This window comes from Sinohyriopsis cumingii, chromosome 12 (genome assembly GCF_028554795.1).
Source record: "Sinohyriopsis cumingii isolate HCF-2022 chromosome 12, ASM2855479v2, whole genome shotgun sequence".
In the NCBI taxonomy this organism is placed as follows: Eukaryota; Metazoa; Mollusca; class Bivalvia; order Unionida; family Unionidae; genus Sinohyriopsis; species Sinohyriopsis cumingii.
Genome location: NC_142972.1, coordinates 66,423,299 through 66,445,648, shown reverse-complemented (window position 1 = coordinate 66,445,648; position 22,350 = coordinate 66,423,299). Strand labels below are relative to the sequence as shown.

Here is a 22,350-nt window from a genome sequence, read left to right as displayed (position 1 = left end):
CATCAAACAAAGCCGACTATAAACACTCTTGAATAACAAAAAAATTTCATCAAAGGAAGTCAGCACCAAATTTAAATAAAAGCAATGGAATCTAATGATCGTTGCATTTTCCAATGCAACTGGAACACATCTTTTGTACCATGAATGTTTTATTTTTGCAGGAAAAACATTTATGCTTTAGATCACTACCAAAGGTGGCATAAAACAAAAATTTCCAGTCTCTTGAAGCTATAGATATCTTGCCTTCAAGTTAATTGAAGATGGGGTATCTTGCAAAGATGTTTGTTAAACATTTTAATTTGTTTATGTTTTAATTCCCCTACCAATAGCCTCCTGCCCTAGATAGCCTCAGCAAGATGACTGGCCATTTATGTACATGTAGCATGTAAACAACTGTAGACACATGCTATTTGCGACATTTGTAGTGAATTGTTTAGTGACAATCCGATCTAGATCAAAACAAGAACTACTTATTTTTTATATGTGTGCATTTTGTGTATTCTAACAGGATGTGAGTCTTGTATATGAATTTTATAATATATGATCTCTACTTGAATTCTTGGATTTCTTATTTACAGTTACAGTACTTAATTGATTATGGACTGTACTACAGAAATGTTAGTTGTCAATTTACAAGTTTTTTCAGACTGGTTTATCTTCATTCAATCAAAAGTATGCATTTTTGTGCCTGCTTTTATTACCCCCCTCAGGCTTTATTTTTGGTGAGTTCATTATTTTCTTCTCCTAACGGACTTGGTTGGTTATAACATAGTTCGGTCTATAGCACAGTCAGATTCTATGGACCCTGACCACCGTGTTATATTGGGGTCACACTATACAAATAAGGCTGGTTGCTTTGTTGTCATCGATAAGTATAATAAAGGATAATAAGAATATTTTTCAAAATATAATAATAATAATAATAATAATAATAATGATAATAATATTGTGTTATCATTTGTTTTAACATAGGTGAAATATGAGAATCACTCAGCCTCTTTTGGTAGCCAGTATTATATGTCAAGGATGAATAGCTGTCATGCAAGGACTGTAGTACAGAAAAGTTGTTTAAGTTTTTCTCTGTGTTCACAAGTCTCAAGCCCAGATAGAGAAAATTATCGTACTTGTAGTGCTAATCAGGAACTATCATACTTGTAGTCTTATATCAGGAAGCACCACCTTCTTTGTCCAACTTCACATTGATCCTCAGGTATAATGTCAATGTCATGTCAAAAGGTTTTGGTGAAGTTGTTCCATTTGGTGCTAAAGTTCATAACATTGGTAGTGGAGGTGATAGCTATCATCCTGGACACCAGAATCAATATGTTATGTCCTTTTATTTGCAAACACAACTACTTACTATGTGCTTTTAATCAGTTTTTCTGCATGGTCACAAACTTGTTTGCTGAGAAAGCAACTATCATAATTGGACTTTAGAATCGGGAAACCTGTTGCTTCATTTCCAGATGCCCTTAGCCAACTTGTGTTTTGAAACTGTAAAGTGTTCTCCCATGATAGCTCCAAGGACCCACCTTGCCACTGAGTTGAAAAATATGGGGTTGACTCACTGCAAAATATCTTAATTACTCATTTTTCATCCAAATAATTGGACCTTGTTTGAGCATCAATTCCTAACACATCCGAAAGTGATTAATTTTCTCTTAACCTTGGTCTGTATAATCATACCACATCTGAAAAATATCTAAGCACCAAAGTGCTCAGAAATTTAGATATATTGAGACATTTAAAGACAATTTGTGGAACACACTGTGACAATGTCTTGTCAGTCCTGTTCTTACTGAGATTGTTATGACACATTATTTCATCCAACTTCTGGACAGTGGTTCTCCTACCTGTCATCTTTAAAGGGTGAATACTGGTTGTTATTGTTGTTGTTGTTGTAGGGTTTAATGCCATTTTTCAGCACAAGATAGACTATACATGGTGGCCAGTATTAATGGTGGAGGAAGAACCGGGGAAAACCCCCGGAAAGAACCACCGACCCACGAGAAGCTACTGGCAAGCTTTCTCACATACCCATGTTGGGTGAATCCGAGACTCGAACCCACACAGACAGAGGTGAGATGGCAGTGATCAGTAACAGAGAGCGCTTTAGACCACTTGGATGGGTGAATACTGGTAGATCGCAGTTACTAATTTAATGCACATTATCCCTGTTGCTGAAATTATGGGAATATCTCAATGGAATATGCAGTACTGCCACCCCACATGCAAAAAAGAAAAGAAATAAATACACATAAAGGAAAGAAATAAATGTGGATTTTCTCTTGCAGTCAAAATATTTGCATGTCTAAAAGAATCTCTGAATTGCAATAACATATTCAACTATTTCTCATGTTATAAAGTTTTAATGTGAATTTAATTAAGAATTTGACTGTGATGAATTAAAATGCAGTCAGTAACAAAGATGGTGGAAATAAGTATGTCTTCAAGAAAAAACTTGAAGCAAGATGTTCTTGTGACATCAGTAGTAATATCAACATCAGTAGTAATATCAACATCAGTAGAAATATCAACATCAATAGTAACATCAAAATCAATAGTAATATCAACATCAATAGTAATATCAACATCAGTAGCAATATCAATATTAATATCAACATCAATAGTAACATCAAAATCAATAGTAATATAAACATCAACAGTAATATCAATATCAATAGTAATATCAACATCAATAGTAATATCATTATCAATAGTAATATAAACATCAATAGTAACATCAAAATCAATAGTAATATCAATATCAATAGTAATATCAACATCAATAGTAATATCAATATCAATAGTAATATCAACATCAATAGTAATAATAATATCAGTTGTAATATCAATATCAATAGTAGTATCAACATCAGTAGTAATATCAATATTATTAGTAATATCAACATCAATAGCAATGTCAATATTAATATCAACTTCAGTAGTAATAGCAATATCAGTCATAATATCAATATCATTAGTAATATCAACAGCAATAGTAATATCAATATCAATTGTAATATCCACTGCAAACAAAGCTTGTCAATCAATTAGTATCCTATTATAACACTATTTATGTCAATGACACAGATCTTTATCATTACATGTTACCTTTCATTGTTAATGCTATTTATAGTTCAGAAAACAGGTTGAATTGAGACCTATAATTTATAATGATCATCTGATGAAATTCTTTGATAGATGCATTAACATTTTTTTCCACCTGTATTGTACACTTTAAGAGGATCATACACAAATAGGAATGTGAAAAAAAAGATCTTTCCCATCTTAGTTCTGCACTAGAAAATATGATCATGCACACTTAGGAAAATCTGTGAATTTTTTTAACTTTCCTAGTGGCTTATAATTGGGCTGTCTTGGGTACAAATTGGCCAACATGTTTCCATGGCCAAATCTTAGTTTCTGGGTTTGGATTTTCTTATCAAGTGCATTAACAACAGGCAGAATATTTTCCTCACCAACTAAAAATCACATTTTTCAATTTCCAGTTTCCTATATATGGATAAATGTTGAATTTGAAAGGGGAGGGTTAATTTCCATTGAAGGTTTTGTGAAAAAGCACAGTTGCAGCAAGTGTTGTAATTGACATCATTTCATGCATAACTTATCTTTCCAAAGGAGTACAGTAGAAGCTGTTTTTATGTTAAATACCTCATTGGGTAACATATAGTTATCAGACCGATGGTAAAATTCAAGACATCAAAACTTGTCCTATCCTTGTTGTGAAGATTTGTGGCCACCTATTAGAGTTTATTTTTGTTGCTGCTTTGTAAATCAACATTTCATTTAGAATAAATATTATGGTTGTATTTATATATCTTTTCCTCTTTTTTTTACATTCCAGCTGAAGCCAGAATTCAGGAGTGCACTGTTTAACCTGGCCCTGATGCTGTCACATAATGTTCATAGGCCATTGGATGCAGTACCATATTTAGAAAAATTAATTGAGGTTAGTGTTAATTTGGAAATGAAGGGGGAGGGAAAAGCAGCCTTGCAAAAATGAGAGCATGTGCCACTGCCCAATTTATGATTGATTGATCGAACAGCTAATTGATTGATTGATTGATTGATTTTAAGGTGCACCAGCCTTGTATGGCTGTATAACACTGCAATAAAGGTTATATGATAAATGATTTATGCATCAAAAGTGGTTTGCAATCAATGACCCTATTTATTTGCTTTTGGAAGAATATAATGATGAGTGTATAATGTATTTCATTATAAGGCTGTCTCTCAACCGCTCAGAAGGCCTAGTGGTTAGAGCATTTGCCACGAATGTGGCAGGTCGCAGGTTTGAACCATGGCTAAGTCATACCAAATGCTCATAAAAATGGTATTTTTACACAACAAAACACAGATCCAGTTAAAGTTTTTATTTATAATTATGCAGTTTGCCAAGGAGGACTATCTGCTGCTACTTATGAAACTGTTTTGTTCATTCTGTCAGTGAGTGATTCAGCAGCTAATGAATGGCACAACATGGTTGTACAGAGGTCACAGCTGGTCTGTGAAACTCCCTGACAGAATGTTATGGATAACCCTTGAGTAAAGTTTCTTAAGCGGAAACTGAAGGAGCCCAACGAAGGTTGGGATGACAGCGGCAGCTGTGTGGACTTCACTCAATGGTTTAGTTTGAATACACCATATAGTGCTGACATTACATTCTTGGATGAATAAACAGAATGGAGTGAAGTGAATGCCCTAAGGCGACTGCTTATTTAGGGTAAGCAACATGCTGCAGCAGACACTCCCATGTCCATTGAACACTGTAGGCGTTGAGGTGGGGATGGCAGCGTGTTTCGACCGAAATATGCATGCTGTCGCTATCAGCTCCAAACTAGAACAGACAGTTTAAACAAAGGACGCTGCACATGACAGCTGGGACTGTTTTGATTGGCTGGCAAGTGATGTATTAATAGATCTCATGCATGTTAATGTGGACTATTTGCAAGAATGGTAGTGTGTGGGTCACCTATTGCTGTGTATAAACTATGCTTAAGTAAGCACTTAAGCAACAATTTATACACAACAAAACACAGATCCAGTTAAGTTTTTATTTATAATTATACTGTTTGCCAAGGAGGACTATCTGCTGCTACTTATGAAACTGTTTTGTTCATTCTGCCAGTGAGTGATTCAGCGGCTACTGAATGGCACAGCGTGGTTGTACAGAGGTCACAGCTGGTCTGTGAAACACCCTGACAGAATGTTATGGATAACCCTTGAGTAAAGTTTCTTCAGCGGAAACTGAAGGAGCCCAGTGAAGACTGGGCTGTCCAACGAAGGTTGGGATGACAGCGGCAGCTGTGTGGACTTCAGTCAGTGGTTTAGTTTGAATACACCATATAGTGCTGACATTAGATTCTTGGGTGAATAAACAGAATGGAATGAAGTGAATGCCCAAAGAAAACATATGTGCAGCAGATGTTGTCCCCCAAGAATTAATAGTTGGGAAACCTTCAGTGTTCAGTGAAGAAAAAAAAATATGTTTATACAACATCCGCATATCAACAATAATGTAAAAGAAAGGTATACAAGCATATATCAGTTCGTCTATGAATTATGATAAAATGTCAAGAATGTCCCGGGGTGGTTCCATGCCTGTCTTGGAATACGGTAAAGATGAACTATGGGAATTTGAGAATGGAAATGACAAGTTACCACATCTAATTCCGAGAGAAGCAAGATCATCACATCAATGAAATGGGTAGAAAAATTCCATGAGAATGCAATAACACCTCCAGGAATAAAGAAACTGAATGCATGTATGGCTATGAAAAATATGGATATGCACAAGTGCCACACAAAGAACACTGAATTCACACCCGTGCAGAACTCCACACATATTGGATAGGCACAAGTGCCACACAAAGAACACTTGTATCACACGCGTGCAGACCTGCACACATAATGGATAGGCACAAGTGCCACACAAATGACACTGGTATCACATGCGTGCAGAACTCCTAACACAATGAATACATAAACATAATGAACCACTATGTAAACTGGAGCCCCAGCAATTACATCACATGGTACAGTAGCAACGAACTGGATCCAGAAACACAGCCAGGATGGAAAAACCAGTGTCAATGTGAGACCTTCCATCCCTGTAGGTTGAATGCAGCATGATCATGGTCACTGTGTATTACTATCTGCATCAGTTGCCATGGCTTTCTGCGCTGCCCAAATAGTACCCGGCGGTGTGTGAATGTATCTTGTGTAACAATCCGAAGACCACCGGCCCAGAACTTTGATCATATGGTCTTCCAGCCGGGCTGCTGCCACTGTAGTGGCTGCACCTATATGGAATGAATGGCCACTATACTGGGAAGTGTCCAGTCCCATCTTACAGTACAAGTCGCCTATGATTAAGGAACACAAGTCTTGATAACGCTTGACCTGTAGTCGTAATGAAGAGTGGGGCATATAGCTGAGGTGATGAACGTCTCCCGAATTGCATGAAAGTCTTAAGAGCAGAATATGGACATATAGTACGACCCATGGCATGTAACTGAATGATCACACCCCTACGAAACGGGTCTGTTTTTGATGATTTTAACTTCAGGAAAGCAGTTTCTAGGTGGAAGTGCACATCGCCCACGCAGAGATGAATGGTTGGATCGAAGGAAACCTGAATAGTGAATTCCCCACATCTCAAAAATCCGAAGAAAGTAACTATGCAGACAGTCAACAACAACAAATCTGTGTGTGTGTCAAATACACCTCCTCGCAGAATTGTACAAATGCTTGTCAGGATGTTGTATGTAATAGGCTTGCGCAGTTTTGCAGATGATCCTTGGGGTTTTTTTTATGGCCTGTAGGATGGTGGCAAGACACGGCATATTATTTCTGTCTCTGGTGAATGGCGATTGCATACCAGCCTGCATGTACTTGAACCTAATGCCACAGAGGTACAGTTTTATTGTAGAATGCTTTAAGTTGAGGGCTCTTGCACAATGTGTCACAAAGTATATTAAGGTGTTCTCTGTAATATCTGGCAAAAGTTGCATGCTTGAGGCAAAGCCACACATCAGCATGAAGGTCCTAAAAACGTTGAATGCAGTGTTGTAAGCGATCTGTGTAGCGGGGCTTAAGGCCTGGTTCCATAACAAGTTTACCTCTTTATCCAGGTCCATAAGACCTCCGAGGGTGGGGGGCATTTGCAGGGTTGCAGATCTGCATCGGGAGCCAGTGCATGAAATTTCTGAAATTGAAGGTGGGACAAGGCATCAGCTTTAGTATTGATAATTCCTGGAATGTGTTTGGCAGAAAAATGAAAGTTACAAGAAGCCACACACCATGTAAGTTTACGCATTAATTTCATTATATGTATACATATTGATCTCCCTTTTTGAAGTATATTCACTTTGGCCATATTATCGCATATAAATATTATGCGTTTGCCTGCCCATTCTGCACCCCAAATAATGGCAGCCACAACAATAGGATACAACTCCCTGAATGCCATAGAGAAATCATAGGATAACACGAGTAGCAAAATTTAAGTGGCCCAGTAACTCAAGCAGTTCTCGCTTGCGGACACTTCGTTTATTAAAAAATTGTTTAATGTAGTTCCCAGTACGCTCCACTTTATTCTGTGGTAAATGTGCTTGCATTTGCTAAGAGTCCAAAATTATTCCCAAATATTCTATAACTGTACATGGGCCAATGATCTTGCTTGGATCTGTTGAAAATAAGAGTCAACAAAGCCATCATTCTTTCACCACATGCCAAAGGAGGATCTATTGTAAGAAAATCATCAAGGAGGTGCAAGATGATGTCAATAACATAATTATGTTTTGCTATCCAACAGATCGCCTGAGATAAGGTATCAAATAATTTTGGACTTGAATGTGACCCAAAAGGGAGGCAAACACAAACATAATTTCCTCTCCATTTTATGCAGAACAAGTGCCATTGTGAAGGTGCAATGGGAATCTGTTTGAAGGCGTCTGAAATGTCAGTTTTGCACATAATAGATCCCTTCCCATAACTGAATAATTTGAATGGCATCATCAATCTTGACGTAGCTTAGGGAGCATCTATCCTTGTCAATAAGTTCATTGATACTTGTATGCGCATGATCACCGTGGGGAGAGGACAGGTCAATGATAAGTCTCTTCTTTTTTGAATATTTTCCTTCTGCGATGCCGATAGGACTGACTCTATATTCTTGATATGGTGGAGATGGGAAAGGGCCAAGCATGAAACCTTTGGCACATTCCTTTGCCAATAACTGATCCACAATATATGGTTGTTTAGAAGCAGAAAGCAAGTTTTTGCACTCTTTTGTAGGCAAGTGAGTTTTTTGCACCATTGTTTCAAAACTGTGTTTCAGACCGGAAGACAAATATATAACAAAGTTCTGATCTGGATGATTACGGAGTTCATGCTGCAATCTGTTAATATCAATGGGGGTGGAAGCATGTTGCGAGAAAGTAGGTCAGATTTATTCCATCTTATCTGGCGCTGATTTACAATGGGTATTGAGATTGCGTGTACCCGTGCTGGAATAACTTTGTAATGGATTGTTTGGGCATGCAGCTGCCCCATGCATTTTGGCCCTGCACTGATTGCAGGCATGCAAGAACTGGCAATTAGTACGGTGGCAACCACGTATGGAATTAAAATTGTTACAAAGTTCTTTTCCATCCATCATCTGTCTAGGCTGACCGTACTTGTCAATATTCAGTTTTTTTTTCTGTTGGCTATGTTCACTAAGGGCTTGGCCATGCATGTTTGTTGTGGGCAAAAATCGGTTGAGTGAGCGACAGAATTGCATATGTTACACGACGTCGTTTTTTGGCCTCCAATCAATAACTGAAGAGTTGCCTGATCCCTCATAGCCCAGTTTACTTTGAGTTTGTAGTCAAGCAGGGCAATAGCAGCTTGACTGGAGTAGACATTATGGTAGTCATAGAAAATGTCCCCGTATGCATTGGAAATTTTAATAATGTCAGCCTCGCACATGTCCAATTCATGTCGTCTGTTGGGGTAGACTGAACAGATGATACGTTTAAATTTTCTGAAAGCCATTATAAACTCACTTAGACTGAGCTGCTTATGCAGTCGGGGATCATTCTTCCCAGCCTTGTCATCCTGATTTGATAGATCTGATTCAAAGTGTGGTAGCAAAAGAGTAGCAAGATTGACGTGCTTACCCTCAAGAATCTGCTTCCGCTGGCTTTCGGATACCACGTCAATTGCTGGTAGTATTTCCGGTGAAACTCCTTGAGACTGCATCAGCTGATCGAGCGACGACGCAGGCTGGGCTACTGGCAGTGAAGAAAGATGTGTAGAGCCGGTTAAGAATAACTCCGAAGAAGACGCCTGTTGTCATGCCATGATGGTGGTAATTGAATTATTTAGGTCAGCGATTGAACGCTGAATGGAGTTGATTGAAGTCATTATGTTGGCTGGAGACAACGTGTTTTCAGCAATGGCGGCCATGTTGGAAGTAGCCAAAGGACACTGCACATGACAGCTGGGACTGTTTTGATTGGCTGGCAAATGATGTATTAATACATCTCATGCATGTTAATGCAGACTGTTTGCAAGAATGGTAGTGAGTGGGTCACCTATTGCTGTGTATAAACTATGCTTAAGTAAGCACTTAAGCGACAATTAACACCTGCCTTGCTGGGCACTCAGTATTAAGAAGTTTGTGTTAGGACTGGTTGGCCTTTTGTCAGGATAATGTGACTGGGTGGGACATCATGTTTCATATCGGCAGCATGATGCTCCCAATGCTAGACATCACTGTATACTGCCACAATGCAGACATTGAAATGATATGACTGAATTTTTTTTTAAAGCTACTTTAAAAATCCAAATCACACACACACACAGACACACACACACACAGACACATATATGACAGTCTCACTATAAGGTGATATACTCTGTGACTCCCATGAACAGTGTTATAATGAAAGAGTTCTGTAGCTTGTTTAATCCTTTTGAAATTGATATAACCAAGGCATATGTTTGTTTCAGAGAATGGATTTTGAAATATGAAAGCTCTGCAGATTTACTTTTTCTGTACATGTTGTCTTCAGAAAATCAGAATATCAAACCACATCATAACAAATAAGAATAACTTACTGTAAGTACTCCAGCTGCAAGCAATATTGACCCAAATTCGCCATCATATAATATGCTGGCAGATCAAGGTCCATGTTGTTTGTTCCTCTAATTACTTGTAACAAGCTGCTAAGACCCAGATCAGTCCAAGAGTTATGTGATGGCAGATCTGAGTCTGTGCAGTTTGTAGTTAGAGTTTGCTTGTGAGTGAGTAGCCAATTTTTTTATTTCTTCTCAAAACCACAATGTCTATAACACTCAAAAATTTGTAGTATTTAACTTTTCATTGAAAAAAATCTATTAAAATTTATTGTAATCTATATTATATATATAGGATCATACTTATGTGTGCTTTTCAAAGGAAATTGATCTTTTGTAAGTCATTGTGAACAAAAGATTGAAATTAATAAGTTAGTTTCATAAATTTCATGTGTTAATGATCACAAATGTAAGATTCAATTTATCACATGAAGACAAATACTGATTTTATTTGCCCAAATGCACAGGGTATCGACTTGACTTCATAATAGATTTTGGATGCCTGGGCCAATGCGCTTTTTTCCCCAATTTTATGATGCCCATTCTGACACCCTGAGGTGTAATTGTAGGTGTTCACAGACCAGAAAATCATGATTACCCTAATAACAGCTATCATGTTATTTATGTTAATACACCCTGTATTAACATAAATAACATGGTAGCTGTGATAATTTGTTTAGACATTTTCATTTTCAAAATGTAAATCAGTCAGACTTGCTATTTTTGGATCAGTCTGTTGATGAAAAGATTTTCAAAGAGAACTCTTTTCATTCATCTTGGACAATGAAATGTTTTATGGATTAAATAAGATGATTTCTCATTTCAGTTATGAATTTCCATGCTTAAATCATGTCTGACTTTGATGGATTCCTCCAAACAAATATTTGAAAATTTTGAAATTATTCCTTTCTTTCTTTTCCAGTACCATCCAGATCATTTCAAAGGGAGAATGTTAATGGGAGACATAAATATAAATCATCTCAAGAAACTAGATGAAGCAGAAGAGGTATACAAATGTGCATGCGTGTTTTTTTTAACATTAAGCCTAATGGTTTATATATAATACACTTTTATTACTGCAATCACATAACTATATCATATCAGCCAAAACACATGTTGCATGACAAAAAATATAGAGACCTTTCATGACAGCATGGGCCATTTATACAGTTGATAAATCATGTGAGATTTAAAGGTGAAATCAGTGGTAAACAACCACCATTGCACAGATTACCCAATTCAGTACCAGTAGATTGGGTGATATTATGTTGGGTACTATTGCAAGAGAAGCCATTAAAGTAATATTCACAGGTTAAGTGCCTAAAGTGGAACAAGAAAATTTAATTAGGTACATTAAAGAAGTCCCACTTGAAAAAACAAAAGTTATTACTCTTTGTTGTCTTGAGTGATAATGTTGAAGCGATCTTATGAAATATTTTTTACTTCTTCCTGGTCAACAGCTATGTTTCTTTGAAGTCAGATTTTAGTTGATGTATTTTTGGAGGTAAATGGAGTTGTTTGACAGGTATGCTATGCAGTTTTTTCCAAGATATGTAAAGTTTCCCACTGTAGGTTGTGAGCAGCATTGTCTGCGTAATCTGATATTATATGTGACATATGACATCTTGTACACAGTTTATTGAAATCTATTACCAATTCAGTCCATCTACATGAACTCAATAACTCTTTGTTTGGTAGGTTATAAACCGTTTTGTCTCTGTATTTGACTGATAGTTTTCAAAATCTTTTCTGGCATTTTGTCAGGTTTTTTCATGAATCTATTTAAATTTAGATCCATTGATTTGTTAAGTTCCAGAGTTTATCTTAAGTTTAATGGTAGCTGTTTGAATGAGACATAAAAGAAACTTTTTTGCAGCCTGCATTTATAGAAGCTTGACATAGCGATCATTTTGGCTTCCATATATACGTATATCCTTCCATCCATACATCCATTGACATGCTTGATTAAGGTCAATGTTAACAATGTAAAATTAATCTCAGTTATAAAGATTTTTAATTTGTAGCTAAATAATAAGCCAGGTTTGGTAAAAATGAAGTCTCTTGTTTGTAACTAAACTCCATTTCTTTAAGTTATTTTGTAGACAAGAATTTTTATTTTTGTTTCTCCTTTGAATACATTCCCTGGTCACATTAATGTTAGGAATATAAGCCCTACTACCTCCTGAATCCAGCAGTCCCATTAATGAAAATTTGTCTTTTCTGTCTTTAATATAAAAACAAAGGGTAAAAACTCTTGACCACTGCCTTCCCTTGCGACCTACAGGTGGCACTAGTTTTAAGCTGAGCAAAACTTCATGTAACAGGATGCTCACTTTGCAGGGAAGTTGGTAGGGTATTGAAAATTGATCATGTAAGTTTTTCAGAGAAACATCATTTACTGGAAAATTTGTTTTCCCCTTTTAAATATGTACCCTGGTCACATTAACATTAGGATAATATGTAATAGGCAGAGGGAATGTTGAACATCCAACCTATATCCCAGGTAACCTCTGAGCAGAGAATATTGGATGGTTAACCGAATCTGCTAAATGTGAACAGCACAACCGGAGACAACATGGTTTACTTCTGGAAAGAAGAAATAATATGATCTTAATACCACCTAAATGTTTGAGCAAATCCAGAGAAAGCTGCACAGGGTGCCCATCCACAGGCTGTGTCAATGTCAACTGAGTTGTGTAGCCGCTTGTGTGACTGAGTCTTGCAGAGGTGACAAGGCATATATTTCTAATGTTAGTGTGTTCAGGTAAGTATTCTAGAAGAAAGATAATTTGCAGAAAAATTTACATTGTCAAACTGTTACAGTTATATATTAATTTATAGCATTGCTGCATTGGACAAAGGCTATCAGATTTATGCTGGCACTAGAATATAACAAAAATTGAATTAAGTTATAGTATTCATATGATCAGTAAGGCTATGTAGCAACATAGACCGTTTTAAGAGAATACAGGATGTGAATATTACAAATAAAAATTACTTTTTCCGATTTCCCCTTGCAGAATTTCTTGTATGTGGTTCAACATGATCCCAAGAATGTGCAAGCCAAACACAATCTATGTGTAGTATATGTAGAGAAAGGTGACCTGCTTAGGGCAGAGAAGTGCTTGACAGAGGCCCATAGCATGGCTCCAAATGAAGAATACATCAAGAATCATCTTAACATTGTGAGAGGAAGAATTCAGGCAGCTCAAAAACAGCACCAACAACAGCAGCAGCAGCAAGCTCAAAATCAAAATCAAGGGCAAGGTCAGCAGACACATTTTCAAGCTCAGCAGCAGACACAAGGTCAGGATAAGCAGCATAATGAGCAACAAATGCTGGGTAAGGGTCCACAACAGACACAAGGTCAGGGTCACCAAGAGATGCAAGATCAAGGTCAGCAGCAGACTCCAGGTCAAGGTCAGCCTCTGCCGCAATCATAGTGTCAAGTACAGTTCAGGGTCAGCAGCATACAGACTTAAACCTCAACAGCAAGTACATAATCAAAGTTAAACTATAGTTAATCAAAGCCGCCAGACAAAAAAATAGAACAGATGCAATAAGATATGTGTATTTTAGCAACAAAGTCAACAACAGGGCCAGCGACATTAAATGACAACTTGAGAATTTTGTACTGGTGACTGCACATAGCTAAAACCATCAAATAAAATAGCAGCAGTATGCAGTATGAAACAAGGAGCACATTGGAATTAACCTTAGAAATAATGAGCACCAATCACAATAGCAACATAGTTAAATAGATTTTGCACATTAGAAAAGGTTAATAATTATAGACTTTATTATGAACCAACTTATGGTTTCCCATGTAAATGCATGGCATCTGATGATCCAGTCAAGTTTCTGTTTATTTGAGGTTGTCATGCGTTTTTTTGGATGCCGTTAAACATACATAGGACACAGCCAGTTCATTGCTGTGTAACATGACATCACAACAGATCTATCATGATGCATCAGTACATAAATTCACATCAGGTGATGCTATGTACTTATGCACTGTTCACTCATTAATTAGAACACCATTTCTTTGAAAACATATTTGTGTGGACTTAAATCTGTGAAAAGCAATTGAAGTACAGTTTCCATTTCAATAAAGGCGGGGGCTATATAATAAACAGTGTTTTTACTGTTTGATATTGTGGTCTTTCCCAGAGTGCAAGCTTGCCTTATTATAACATCCAACAGCATATAATCAATGAATATTAAACAGTAAGTATGACTGACAATAAGGGATGGAATGTTAGAAAGAACTCTTTTTCCAAACCTGTATTCAGGCGGAAAGAGAAACAAGAAAAATTATTTCAAGCAGTGTCAAATTCATTGAGTGGCTTTTACATACACTGACAACTGTTTCATGAGCATACAAATTTATTGAGAGAGATGAATTCACCAAAATGTTTTTCATAGTAAAGACTTTAACCCAAGGTAGAATTCATTTGACAGGTCAAATTCTTTTAAAATCACTTTAAAGCTTTTTGCTAATGTTTTTCTGTATTGTCATTTACTCCAATCCATAGCTATGATACTTGAACTATGGAATTAGGAATGTCTTTCCCTTAGTAGTCATGCACCATTACTCTTCCCCCCATCCCTCATGCAAGGTCAAGGTCATGTAAAAGGGGGGTGACATTTGTAGCAAGCAGGGGAATAATTTTTGGGATTTCTTTAATTTTGTAACCTAGACCTTATATGGAAACCTTGCTGCAACACATCAGGCAAGAGTCACTTGAGTTAGACAAAAGAAATTTGGTTATATTGTTTGTATGCATATGTTGATGGCTTTATTTATTTTCATGACATTTAAGCAATATCTACAACTTTGAATATTTTTATGACTCAGACCTTTTGGTCTGTAGGGGGAGCATTTGTGTTTTACAAGCACATAATTATTTAGTGAGCTAAGATGAAATTACTGTATATACATGCTTATCAGTAGAGTCCAAATGCAAGCTGCGCAGACCCAGATTTGCCATTACATAATGCACAAGCAGATCTGGGTTTTTGCAATTTGTTAGGTGCAGTCATCAGAACTAACACCACAGATCCAGATCTTGGTGTCTCATTTTGTGATGGCAGATCAGGATCTGTGCGTTTTGTAGTTGGACTTGTAAGCAAGTATATATGGTACAGTCTTGAATCACAGCATGATCATTTGAATATTTCATAGAACTGTAAGATGCACAGGATATTACATAGTTGATCATTCTATCTGAATTATGTGAAATAATTTATGTAATTTGTATATGTTGTGTCTTATTAAACAAAACATTGAAATTCTAAAAGATTTTCTTATATTTTGATAGAAAAGAGCAAAGGGAACATCACATTAAAAATATGCTAATTTGTTTAGTGAAACTAACAGATTCATTAGTATAACTTTATATATGAACACCATGGGACATCTTGCTTACAGACTCTGAATTACTGTAAGTACACAGGAATAATATCAAGAATAGGAAAAAAAAACTAAGTGACTTTCGATGATTCAATTTGTTACTAAAAATTTTTTGTAAATGTTTTCGTATCACTACAGTTGATATCAGTACTTAATTGTGAAATCAAAACCTTATCATCAAACACCTCTTAAAATATAGAGTGCTCATCACAATGATTGCTATGAGGTAAAGAAAAGAGTTACACTCAGATCAGGTATTTTGTCACCTTCAAATTTTTTTTTAGCAAGCTAGTGCCTCCATAAACTTAAATTTATTATAGTTAATTATTCTATTTGCCCATTGTTGAGTGTAGTTATTACAAGTATGATTTTGTGTAGGACTTAGTTACTGTAATGGTTTCTGTAATATTTGTGTTTTTGGTACAGAAAATGGATAGGCCATTGCCCAATATTCACCCTTTCTTATATGGTCTCGGAGCTGGCAGCAGCAGGATAAGATTTTATCAGAATAAAGTGTTACTTTTTTGCATATGAATATACATAGCAAGGTCTTTTTCTGTTTATTTATCTCAGTACTAATTAGCAAAATACTTTGTTACATGTAATTATAATCATTTGTCATACTAACATAGTCAGTTTGAAATACAAGACAGTTCATAGAAACTGCAGTGATTAGTCTTTTTCTCTACTAAAATGATGCATAAACACACTTTTAGTTTAGAAGCTGCTAAAAAAATTGTGTTAGTACAAGACCAACAGTGGTAGCTAACCAGATTTTTTGGGCATGGAATTGTTGTCTTCAACTTATTATAACATAGGCAGGAGAAAAAATGGAACATTTTTTGTGGCTTTTCAAACATTACTTATAAACCCATATTTTTTATCTTAAAACCCAACTACTTAAAGATTTCAATTCTGAATTATCAGGATGATTTTAAATTTTGTATTTTAAGGTTCATTTTGATATGATATACAGATTAGTACTAATCATGTAAAAGTGTTTTGTGGAAGAAAAAATTACCTTATTGTTTACTTATATGTCGAGTTCAACTGCAAAATGCTCAGACCCAGATCTGCCATTGCGTATTGAGCTGGCTGGTCAGAGCCTATGCAATTTAATATGAGTAATTAGTAGAACAAGCAACATAGACCCTGATCTGCTGATGCATTATGTGACAGCAAATCAGGGTCTTTGTTGTTTGCAGTTAGACTCAGCTTATAAGTGAGTATACATGGGACTAACCCATAAAAGAAATTGACTGAATTAAATGCAAGTACTTCGAAATTTTGCCATGTTATGTCTATTTTCAGTCCTGTTTTGATAAGTGTTTGATTTAAATAACTTCACTGTTGCATCTATAAACCAGCAGACCAACCATGCAACTTGCATGTATTTCCTGTACATACATCAGTACATGTTTTGTATGATATTTGGAGGATGCAATCTCACCTACTTTCCTCATCAACAGTTGAACAGTATTACAAGTTTGTAAATTGGGGTGGGTTATGAAAGGCAAATGAAATGAATCACTCTTTTGTGTATTTGAGATGTGTAAGCATGACCAGGTTCATTTCAAGCTTCCATCCATGTATCATTTCATTGCAAATTCATTTTCAGCACTATCTCATGTGCTTAAGAACAGATTTGAAGAAAATCACAAAGTTATGTTAACAAATCATTTATGAAAACTACAAGAAAATCACAAAGTTATGTTAACAAATCATTTATGAAAACTACAAGAAAATCACAAAGTTATGTTAACAAATCATTTAGGAAAAGTACAAGAAAATCACAAAGTTATGTTAACAAATCTTTTATGAAAACTACAAGAAAATCACAAAGTTATGTTAACAAATCATTTATGAAAACTACAAGAAAATCACAAAGTTATGTTAACAATTCATTTAGGAAAAGTACAAGAAAATCACAAAGTTATGTTAACAAATCATTTATGAAAACTACAAGAAAATCACAAAGTTATGTTAACAAATCATTTAGGAAAAGTACAAGAAAATCACAAAGTTATGTTAACAAATCATTTATGAAAACTACAAGAAAATCACAAAGTTATGTTAACAAATCATTTAGGAAAACTACAAGAATGCAGCAGAAGATTTACAAGTACTTACATTCCAGAAACTCGTATTCTAAAAGTAAAGTCCTAGTGAGAGGACAGACCTAACTTGTCATGCTGAAAATGAGTTTCCAGTATACTTAGTACTAATTTCTGGTTTAATTTTGGTGCTACCTTAAATTTATGTCAGCATACATTGACTGATGCATATTAAATCTGATTAAAATTCAGTAAATGATCTCATCAGATTTACATTTTTAAAAAGAAATCGGTTGTGAAAGTCTAAGAACATTGCCATGTGTTAATTATGTTTGTCTTTGTCCTCTGAATGATCAGTTTTTTTATTGTAGTCTTTCTTAAGAATGGCTGTATAAAATATAAATTTTCAAAGCTGCTTTTTTTGCTGCCACACATTTAGCATTCAATCACTTATGTACACTTGTGTGACAGTTAAGTTTCACTTATGGTATATACTCACTTTTAAGTATGTTACAGCTGCATACTGCACAGACCAAGATTTTCCATCACATAATGCACCATTAAATTAGGGTCTGTTCTGTTTTGTTGCATGTAATCGAACAGAACACATAGACCCTCATCTGTCAGTGTATTATGCAACAAAAGGATAGGGTCTATATTGTTTGCAGTTGGGTTCAACTTTTAAGTAAGCATATACAGTCCTAAAATGCACCCATATTACATTTTATATATAATATCTGCTCTTTGTTTTTGAAAAAACTGTTATACTTGATAAACATTCCTTTTTGCCTATTTTTATTATGTACACCTTGTGAGAAGCTTCATTGTGTGTACTTACCATGAAGCCTTAAGTATACATTCCCTGAAGCAGGGGCCCAGAGTGGCTGAGTGGTCTAAAGCGCTCTCTGTGGGTATGTGAGAAAGCTTGCCAGTAGCTTCTCATGGGTCGGTGGTTCTTCCCGGGTTCTTCCTCCACCATTAATACTGGGTGCCATGTATAGCCTATCGTGTGCTGAAAAATGGCGTTAAACCCAACAAAATCCTGAAGCATTTTTAAGTATACTTAGCCTGAAGCTTCTTTAAGCATACTTAGCCTGAAGCTTCTTTAAGCATACTTTGACTGAAGCTTCTTTAAGCATACTTTGACTGAAGCTTCTTTAAGCATACTTTTACTTAAGCTTCTTTAAGAATATTTTGCCTGATCCTTCTTTAAGTATACCTAGCCTGAAGCTTCTTTACGTATACCTAGCATGAAGCTTCTTTAAGTATATTTTGCCTGATCCTTCTTTAAGTATACCTAGCCTGAAGCTTCTTTAAGTATACATTGCCTGAAGCTTCTTTAGGTATACATTGCCTGAAGCATTTTAAGTATACTTAGCCTGAAGCATCATTAAGTATACCTAGTATGAAGCTTCTTTAAGTGTACTTACCATGAAACTTCTGAAATTACTTTGCATGAAGTTTCTTTAAGTGCACCTACCATGAAGCATCTTTTAGTATACCTAGCCTTAAGCTTCTTTAAGTATACCTAGCATGAAGCATCTTATAGTATACTTAGCCTGAAGCTTCTTTAAGTATACTTAGCCTGAAGCTTCTTTAAGTATACTTAGCCTGAAGCTTCTTTAAATAATACCTACCATGAAGCATCTTTAAGTATACCTAGCATGAAACGTCTTATAGTATACCTAGCCTGAAGCTTCTTTAAGTATACCTAGCCAGAAGCATCTTACAATATACTTAGCCTGAAGCTTCTTTAAGTATACCTAGCATGAGGCTTCTTTAAGTATACCTAGCATGAAATGTCTTATAGTATACTTAGTCTGAAGCTTCTTTAAGTATACCTAGCATGAAGCATCTTATAGTATATCTAGCCTGAAGCTTCTTTAAGTATACATATCCTGAAGCTTCTTTAAGTATACCTAGCATGAAGCATCTTATAGTATATCTAGCCTGAAGCTTCTTTAAGTATACCTAGCATGAAGCATCTTTATGTATACCTTGCATGAAATATATTATAGTATACTTAGTCTGAAGTGTCTTTAAGTATACCTAGCATGAAGCATCTTATAGTATACCTAGCCTGAAGCGTCTTTAAGTATACCTAGCATGAAGCATCTTATAGTATACTCAGCCTGAAGCTTCTTTAAATATACCTACCATGAAGCTTCTTTATGTAGGGCTTTTTATATTCCTTGTTGTTTGAATAAAAGGTAAAAAAATATTTAATTAATGATGCAATTCTTTTGAGGATTATGAAGAAACTTCTTATTTAAATTTATTTTAATATATGTTGCTTTTTTGTGAGTATCACTTGTTAGCGAGATGTGTGTTTAGAAGGATTTTGATTTCTTCCGTTGTTGATTGTTAGCTTTTTATACAAAGATTTATGCAAAGATTTTCTAGGTGACTCATAGCCTTGGGACTGAGAAGATGAAACTTTACATAGAGATAGTTTTGTGGTAACTTGTACCACTGATTAAATAAAATAAAAGTTTTTTATTTATATCACATCTTTTGCACAATAAGAATTATAGACGGAAGTATGAAATAAAATATTTTATATTTGATTTACATTGTTCTTTTGTGTATCCAATGCTTAAAAGGAAGATTATTCTTCTATCTTTACATATAGTTTACTTATTAAACATTTCTGGTTTCTATTATTACTATTACCTGTGTCCTGAAAGTTGTTCAATTTAGGACAACTCTACCATGAAGAAAGACTCATTATTTTGAGTAACAAATGTTACTCCAGACTTACAAATTGACTTTTTAATTGATCAAGCTTTCATCCTGGTTCAGGTAAGATTTGGAGCTGAACAAAATTACATGTTAGGATGAGAATTTAATTGAAACAAATAGATCAAATCTTGTTTAGATCGATGAAAGATTTGTAATATTTTTTCTGCCAACATATCCTGTATTGCCAGGTAAGAAAGTTCTGCTCTTAATAAGAACAAAAAATAGTCCAGCTTGGAATAGACCAGCCCGGTCATCTCCCAACCCTCAGCCTCCCATGGAGAACAGTTCTCAACATGCTGTAAAATGGAAGGAATTATCAGTAGAATTAGAAATGCGGTGCATACACATTTCGATCGAATATCTTTATTTGAATTGGCAAAAGAATAGTAAATAATTGAATAAAGGAATGTTGATAAAGTCATTCAAATAAAACATATTCTTCCGTTATCCATTTTTTTTCAAAATGATCTTTACAACAGAAACCCTTATAGAATGTCTTATGAATAATTATGAGACTAAATTGTGCTACATTAGAATGGTCTATAATAAATTTAAATTTGCAGATTTTTGTTTTAAAATTGTTCTTCTGTGCACCTGATATTAATTTTATGTCAGCTGCATTGAAGTTTTATTTTCCAACAAATACTTAATTATTAACATTGGGAGAACTTGTAAATTGATTTACTTGGTTTACATTTATGACAAGTAAAGCATACTTGAAACAAGCAACTTCTTCCACAGTTAATGCTAATTTGTTAATATGGCCATCCTGGCTTCTTCCACAATTTGTGCTAATTTGTTAATATGGTTTGTGTGGCTTCTTCCACGGGTTGTACTGATTTGTAATTATGGCTGCGGTGGTTTTATCCATAGTTAGGCTGATTTGTAAGTACAGCTGTTGTGGTATTTTCCACAGTCAGTGCTGATTTTTAAATACAGCTGTTATGGCATTTTGTAACAGTCAGTGCTGATTTTTAAGTACAGCTGTTGTGGCATTTTCCACAGTCAGTGCTGATTGGTAAGTACAGCTGTTGTGGCATTTTTCAGTCAGTGCTGATTTGTTAATATGTCTAAAGTGGCTTTCTCCACAGTTTTGGAGAAATTGGTTATAATATGGCTGCTGTGACTTTTTCCACAGCTAATTGCCAATATGACTAATGTTGCTTTTCCACTTTTTGCTAATTTGTTAATGCAGCTACTTTGGTTTCTTTTACAGTTTTGATATTTTTTGGGATAACAGTAGCACTGAGAATTGTTTGTTATTTACCATCAAAGTATAACATGATGTCGAGGTTAAAAAGAATTTTGTTTTCGCTTTTTGCTAAGCTGACCCCTTTTTGAACTTTGGCAGTTCCTCAATAAAATATTGCAGGGCCAAAATTTGCCAAGATCTTGATCGTAATCTTCTTCTCAATCGCGTGGCGCAAGTGTTTATCAACTGTTTGGTTGGCACTGGTTGATCTCAGTGCAATTGTAAATGGCATACATTCAGTCCCGTGGACGAAGGCATCCTTCGTGACCAGGCTGGGAAAGCGTACTTGGAACATCTGGCCTGGGTCAATTGTATGTGGATTATAGGTGAAGACTACTGGTTAGTGGATGCATTTTAACAGTGTAGGTTCTTGTAGGTGGCAGTAAGAGTTACGTTTAATTTCGCTGTCAGATGGAAAACCCTAACCAGGTGTTAGTCGAGAAAGGCATACCTAGATTAACCACCAAAGGGGAGATCCAGAAGCTGGAACAAGAAACGCAACTCGTGCGGATTGTAGATGTGTTTTGCAAAGCTGTAAAGACAAAATACGAACTAACCCCACCCCACCCCCAGCTGGCTATGCTGTTTAGTCTTGACATGGACAGCAGAAGACTGCTTACAAAAGAGGTCTATACTAGTAGTGAATGGGGTCACCCTACGTACAATGGGAATTAGCATTAAAAACCACCCTGGGTCACTCTACGTACAATGGAAATTTAACATGGCGAAAAATCGTGGGT

General features: G+C 35.6%; 1 protein-coding gene across 1 annotated transcript in view; it reads left to right on the top strand.

The window, feature by feature from the left end:
• LOC149786620 (protein O-mannosyl-transferase TMTC3-like) overlaps nt 1-20,183 on the top strand; it is an 81,198-nt gene extending 61,015 nt beyond the window's left edge. The window contains exons 19-21 of the mRNA XM_089977133.1: nt 3,869-3,973; nt 11,072-11,155; nt 13,170-20,183. Of these exons, the coding sequence (XP_089833259.1) occupies nt 3,869-3,973; nt 11,072-11,155; nt 13,170-13,592 (612 nt within the window). The 3' untranslated portion in view covers nt 13,593-20,183. The remainder of the gene's footprint in view (nt 1-3,868; nt 3,974-11,071; nt 11,156-13,169) is intronic.
• The last annotated feature ends 2,167 nt before the right edge of the window (nt 20,184-22,350 follow it).